Raw genomic sequence first — 6,928 nt, 5'->3', positions numbered from 1 at the left:
GCGGTCGCGTTGCGGTTGAGCGGAGCAGGCCCCGCCTGCACATCCTTTCTGTGCTGCAGTAGAAGCGGTGCACAGAGCGGTTTTCTTTTGAGGAAAATCCTGTAATAGCTTGAATGACCAAAGCGGGATAACTTTTCCGCAGACGGGCCTTGCTGCCCCTGCGGCAGATGCCCGCTCAATGCTGCACAGCTCGGGCTTCCCAGCGCCTGGAGGGACGTGAGGCTCACCTGTACTAGTCTCTCTTTTCTTTTAGCTCTAATAAATAGCAATTAAATGATACTTAGTGGAGTCTGGGATCATCACAGGCCAATCCACCCTGCCATAACGCCGGAGAAGAGGCAAGAGCACCCCGGTCTGTGGAGGATGTGGAGGGGGATGTGCCTGGCAGAGGGCTGTGCTCGCTGACCTTTTTACAACAAAAAAAACCCCAATACCCATAAATGATAACACACCGTTTAGGAACAGAAATCCTAGAACATCCTCTAGGTCATCCGCATTCTGATGCTTCAAGGTTTAATTCTAGAGTTGTTCTGTTGCCTGGGTTTTTTTTTAATTTAAAGAGGAGAAAAGGAGTAGTACTTCCCCTTCCTGCCCGTTGCTATTCACACATAGACATACGTACTTCCCACGATAAAGGCACCCCTGTATTCCAGACAGGGACTGGGCTGGACTGGGAACCTCGCTGTATTTCCTGCAGGCCAACCACCCCTTTTGCCTAAGGTCAGCAAACATCTGTAGCCTCAGTGTGGGAATCTGAGTAGTGTCACTGTCAACTGACTAATGCAAACTCTGATCTCCTGCTAGGTGGAATGAATTATTTGTACAAGGTACTTGAGCATAAGGCCGTCTCTGAGAGATCAAGGAACTTCATGGCTATTGGGAAAGTCTCGTTAAAAAAGCGCGCCACTTAAGAAAAGTCAGAAACATAATGAAGAATTTCTCTTAAGTTTCTGCTACTCCAGCTAAGGGTTTGGTTTTTTGACACTCTCTGTCTAGAACTTAAATAAATGTTTCCTGTTTGCTTTGTAGTGGTACAGCCCTTGCAATTCTATTAAACACTGAGTGAGAACGTTTTGTACTTTCTAATTTTAAAGTGACTGAATAGCACTCATTATATACAGACAATATCAAATACAGTATTTGTTGATTATACTTATAGCTAGCTTTCGTTACATACAGAACAGTGTAACAGGTTCCTTTTAGCCTTTGTAGTGTTGACATAAATTATGTAATGGAAAGGAGGGGCAGATCAAGCTATGCACCTTGGCCAGGTGTCAGTGTGAAGGTCAGGATGAAAGCTATCCGAGTCTTTAAGGTACATGATAAAACATTTATAGGTTAAGGCAATATTTTTTATATCAGTTAGTATAGATTTTTTTAGAAAGTAAACACTTCAGGGGAAAAAAAAAAAAACTTCTTTAACTCTACAACAGAAGGAAGAAATGTTGGGCCAGAGTGGAACTAGAGAACAATTTTCCACATTTCTTTAGGTGTGAGAATGAGACAATCTGAGAAAAAAGGAAGTTGATACCTGTGGAATAGGGGTAATATTAGTAGGAGAGTAAGAGAAGTGATAGATAATTATCACTTGGTGGTGGGGAAAAAAATTGGGAAGCAGGTAATTTTTAATCTCTAAAACACGGAAAAGAGAGATGTAAGGGGAATTGTAATATGTTACAAAAAAGTCCAGCGTTACCTGGAATCCACTAGTGCTGCTTGTGTCCTTAAGGCCATTTTCTATTCTGACACCATCATGACAAGTGTTGTCTGTGGCCTTTCCTGATGGCCTTATTTCTGCTGTCTGCTCTGACTGCTCATACGGCATAGAGTCCTTTCAGTCAGGTTGCCAGGAGAGATACGTGGCATTACTGCAGTAATTTGCAAGGAGAGGAACTGCTTAACTGAGTGGGACAGCTGTATCTAGTGCTTTCCTCTGTTGCACATTTTTCTGCTGAAATTCTGCTGATGGACATCTGAAATTAGCAGGTTTTAGAGCTGTACTGAATCACAGTTTTCTGCAGTAGTATAGCTTTAATGGCAGTGGTGGCCTGCGCATCAACACGATCCAGACTCTTGGAGCCATGAAATATTTCTAAGCTATGAAAAAAAACCCCAACCAAAAAACCACCAAAAAACCCCCCAACCAGAAAAACCCACAAAAAAACTAACAACACAGGGAATCTTTAAGTATTTTATTAGCAAGACACTATAACTCACTATCTAGTGGAATATATAACCACGGGGCAATTTTGAAATGTCTGTGAATCAAAAATACAGAAGTTCATAACCCAGTATTCTACATTGTAGAAAACACAATATAGGTGAGCCATTCTATTGCTGTTTTATTTAAGATTATGTTTTTCAAGCTGCTTGATCCAAAAAGAAACATCCTTTGCCATAACAACATCCTTCACATATAAAAATAAGTTATCCAAACCATTTATTCAAGAAAATATTTGATAAATTGCTAGTATTGCTCTTTTATAACAACTAATTACTTCTGTAACTTTAAGGTTCTATGAGCTCTTTTTACTGTGAGACAGTTTGAATGAGAATGAATTGTTCAGGCAAACATATCTACCATACTTAATTTTTTTATGAAATACTGTAAACATCCCATACCACTTGAGATCTTTATTATGAAAGCCACACTTAAATATACACAAAAGATCTTAAATATAACTGTTGAGATACTGTTCAAAGTTGGTTTTTTTCCCCTGTCAAATATCTCATGCAGAAGAATGATACAGGTTTTAATAAATAAAACAGTAAGTTATGATGTGATGCAGATATCTAAGAAAGTTATTAATTACTCTGTGTGTGTGTATATATATATAAACATCAGCATCTTTGTACCCTTCCTTGGGTATTTGAATGACAGTGGGTCGATCCTTTGATTTTTTTCTCAGTTGTAAACAGACTTATTTCTTCTGTTTGTAAACAGACGTTTTAAAAAGAGTATGCAACTACTTAATGGAAATAAGCTAATCTACATGAGGAAGAGCTACAGTATGTCCATTTTTAGACATTAAGTTAGTAGACATCCTCCAGCCAGATTAAAAAACCCTTTTTCATTATATATTGATTTGAATTCCGTGCAAATAGGTAACACTGCATGTCATTAGTAGCATATTCCTAATTCCTTCTTTATTAAAGATGAAAAGTGAGCTGTAATACGGATTTTTTTAATGATTTCAAGTAAATAAGATACCATGTTCTTCTGCAAGAGCATTTATAGCTAAAGATGTAATTATTACAAAAAAAGGTTTCATATGTTAAGATAGAGAAAATATTCATTCATGAGTATTTACAATCACCCATGTTTAAAAGCATTACTAAGTTCTGTGTGCTTCTTTTTATATTTCTATCAAGAAGTGTACATTCTTCCCCTTAAACTTCTGCTTCTAGACATTTTACTGTGGCCTCAGGCTTGGTTTTAGACTCTTCTACCTTTTTTCCATTATTCTTTGTTTCCTTTTCAGGTGTTTTGTCATTTGACTTGGCCTCTTTGAGAGCAGTAGTTTCAACCATTTCTTTTTGCTGATTCTTGTTTGAAAATGGGAAGGTTTTCTTGTACCTTTAAAAAGAAAAAAGGATAGTAAAGAAGAAACACTGACATAGTTTGGTAGTATCACTCAAGAAATAAAATGAAAAGTATCTAGAATTAACTTTCTTTACCATACTCAAGCAAAAGTCTCACAGAGAATAGTGGCATGCTAGATCACAGTGCTTTTTCAAGCAGTACGCTTTTTATTTTTTTAAAAAACAGACAATGTATATTCAGGATTCATGGTACATAATGATAAAGCTACCTGGGCTAGGATGTAAGAAATGCACACCACTTTTGGATACGATTTAATGATGCGCTGTGTTGAAGATCTTTACAAATAGCAAATGAGCTCAACATTTTTTTTTTCTGAGCACAATCATAGTCCAAGAATAAAAACATTTACCTTAAGTCTCACATAGAAAGAAACAAGAATAAAACAGCATAAACAGGGTTTTATACAAACAGATGCATACTTCAGTGTTGCTATTTTGGCACACTTGGAAATGTTTCACACTAGGCATGATTGTCTAATCAAAAATAAGCAATATTTGTCTTTGGTTCCTTTTCTAAAACAGGGAATGGCAACAGCAACAAGAAACTATCTGCATAACAACAGGGTTTAAGATTTTGTTCTTCGTTCTACACTTATGTCATTATCATTACTTCTCTGCTCTTCAGCTATATATTTTAAATATTCACTGGTTGTACTCTAGGAGTTAACTCAGTCCAAGAGGAAAAAAAAAAAGAAAAAAAAACTTACTTTTTGATATAGCAGACTGCTAGAACAACTGAAATAATGAAGAAGATGACTGCCAGTACAAGAAGTGCAGTGGGGATACCTAGAGATAAAAGTGAGGTAAATAGAATTTTTATATGTACTTAATTCTGACTTTCTAAAGGCTCATGAGCATAAATCCAGATTCTTCTAAACACAGGCTAGTGTAAGAGGTACATACACATCAACTTGAGAATAGAGGTATTAGGAATCTCAAAAGGTTAGTTAGTCCTGCTTATTTTTTCAAGAGAGACTAAAGCAGGTATTTAGGCATTCCCTGACAGATGTTTGTCTACTCTGCTCGTTGGAGGGTTTTTATAACCTGCCTAGAGAACACATTTTTGTGATTAACTATCATTACAGTTAAAATGCTTTTCCTTGTATTTAGTCTACCTGAGTTGCTGTACATTAGGATTACTTATTCACACCTCATATCTTGAGAACATCTCCATATTTGGAGAACAACAATTCTAAAAGCTTTCTTGGCTTCTTTTGTTTTTAAGAGCCTGCTGAGTTTTCTATTACTCTGAGCACATGGTGTTCGCTAAGACTTTCTCAGAAATGTATTTACTCCAAATCACATTAATCAGAATGAACTTCCAGCATTTCATATTAAAATATTATCAAAAAGCGTAAAATAAGATCTTGCTTCTCCTTGAAAATTATTTAAAAATCTGCTGCCTTATAAGCTTTGCTTTTGCAAAACCGTAACACTTCTGTTCTGCCTCCAGGTTCAGCTGTATCAAAAAAGATGCTGGAGTAAGCAAACAAATATAGCAGTAAAGAGTGTTACTATTAACGTCTACATACTAGCTCCTCTGATTAAACTGCTACCATATGTGGCCCTTACCTCCAAAGACAATGGCATCATTCTTAAAGGCAGCATGGGAAGTGTAGTTAGGAGAGTCAATCGGCGAGTATTCTTCTGGCATTTTTGTAGTAGTCCCCTCTGTTGGTAATATAGTTTCAGTTATACATATTACGCGAAATTTTACATTTTTCAGGGATTGTTCTGACTCAGTCACGCTGGGCACTGCTGTGATGTTCTCAGTCAAATCAGAGCCTGAATACGCAGTTAAGTCCGTTGGTGCACTTGATGAAGGTAGTATGGTTGTGGCTGGATCTGGTTTACATGAATTAATCTGAACATCTGCAGCAGGGAAAGGAAATGCATGAGTTGTGTTGGATGTTGGTACTTACTATACACACGTTTATTGAAATTGTTCCTCAGTCATTCCCTTCTGGAAATTATTATTTGTTTATTCACAAAAGCTGTACCCAAATCAGTGATCCTATTTCAAACATGTGGCTACAACCCAGATTATGCACCTTTTATCATTACTCACATAGTTAAACACTTTTTTAAGCAAATGTGGCGTTCATTTTATAATTGCATACCAATGACAAGATTCCTTCTGCAAAGTACTTATAATAATAATAATGCATATAAAAAACAATAATATGGCCTCCTGCACAGCAGGAGACTTAGCTGCAGATTCAAGATTCAAATATATTTCTATTATATTATATATGTGTTTGAAACATATGCATGTACTGTTGATACTTGGAACACTACTTTGATTTCGTGGAAACAAAAGTAGCTCATAAAACTTTCAGGTAAACCAGGCACCAGTGTGAGATATAAAAGTGACATGATTCTAACAGGGGCTAGAAAGAAACAAACATCAGGCACACTCAGAAATGAAGTCATTTAAATGATGCAAATGTTGTCTATATAAAAACATGGGTGCAAGTGGAGTTTTATAAATGAATGGAAAAGCTGAGTTCTGAATCAGGCTCACATGAAAATGTGAAAATTTTTCTTTTCTAGTGAAGTTCTATATTCTGTAAAGCCATAAAAATTTCAATAAAGTAGTAAGCAGATTACAACATAAATAACAGGGAAACGACGTATGTACTCTTCTCCAGATGAATCCCCATGGGAAGTCTGATGACGCAGTTACACTCACAGAATGAAAAGCTGAATGGCAGGGACTGTTCACTTTTTCCACTACATTTTTCAAGTGATTTTGGCATTTCTTTGGCACAAAGAAAATTGACAGACTGAGCTTCTGCCAAATATTTTGGATAAGAGGTGCCTACAACAGGCAACAGTTTGGCAATTAAGATAAAGAAATGCAGAATCATCCTAATGTTAAATATACATTACTTTTAAGTTATTTTCTAACCATTCAGCAAGCTTAACTTACTTCACATCCTGTAACAGTATTTTTTTTTAAATTAAAGCTAAACAAAGTAAGTAATTTGGAACTACCTGCTACCTCCTTAGCATCATTACCCAACCTATCCAACATTTCTGATGCAGAATAACATGCATTTCATGCACTGAAACACCATGTTGCAGAGGAACAGAAGAAATAACAGTACCAGCAGGAGCAGCTTCTTTTAGAGCATGTTGCCCAAGTACTAGTTCTTCTGTGCATTCATGAATAAAAGCTATGGACTGCAGAGAAAATCTAAGTTAGCCCAATCATGTCATTTTTAACTTTACAGGTTAGGTGCTAAGTCAATTTTTAATGGTGCTTTCTCTGTGCAGTGCTTTCTTAGCAGCCGTCAGATACTTTGTAAGCCAACTACTTATA

The 6,928-nt window shown here is 36.6% G+C and overlaps 1 protein-coding gene across 1 annotated transcript in view; it reads right to left on the bottom strand.

The window, feature by feature from the left end:
* Positions 1-3,390: 3,390 nt before the first annotated feature.
* LYVE1 (lymphatic vessel endothelial hyaluronan receptor 1) overlaps positions 3,391-6,928 on the bottom strand; it is an 8,717-nt gene continuing 5,179 nt past the window's right edge. The window contains exons 4-6 of the mRNA XM_010293443.1: positions 5,176-5,475; positions 4,311-4,389; positions 3,391-3,577 (exon numbers count right to left, since the gene is read on the bottom strand). Coding sequence (XP_010291745.1) covers positions 3,391-3,577; positions 4,311-4,389; positions 5,176-5,475 — 566 coding nt within the window. The remainder of the gene's footprint in view (positions 3,578-4,310; positions 4,390-5,175; positions 5,476-6,928) is intronic.

Source organism: Phaethon lepturus, unplaced genomic scaffold (assembly GCF_000687285.1).
Source record: "Phaethon lepturus isolate BGI_N335 unplaced genomic scaffold, ASM68728v1 scaffold10628, whole genome shotgun sequence".
Taxonomy (NCBI): Eukaryota; Metazoa; Chordata; class Aves; order Phaethontiformes; family Phaethontidae; genus Phaethon; species Phaethon lepturus.
The sequence above is the reverse complement of the archived record's forward strand: the minus strand, read 5'-3'. Positions and strand labels throughout refer to the sequence as shown.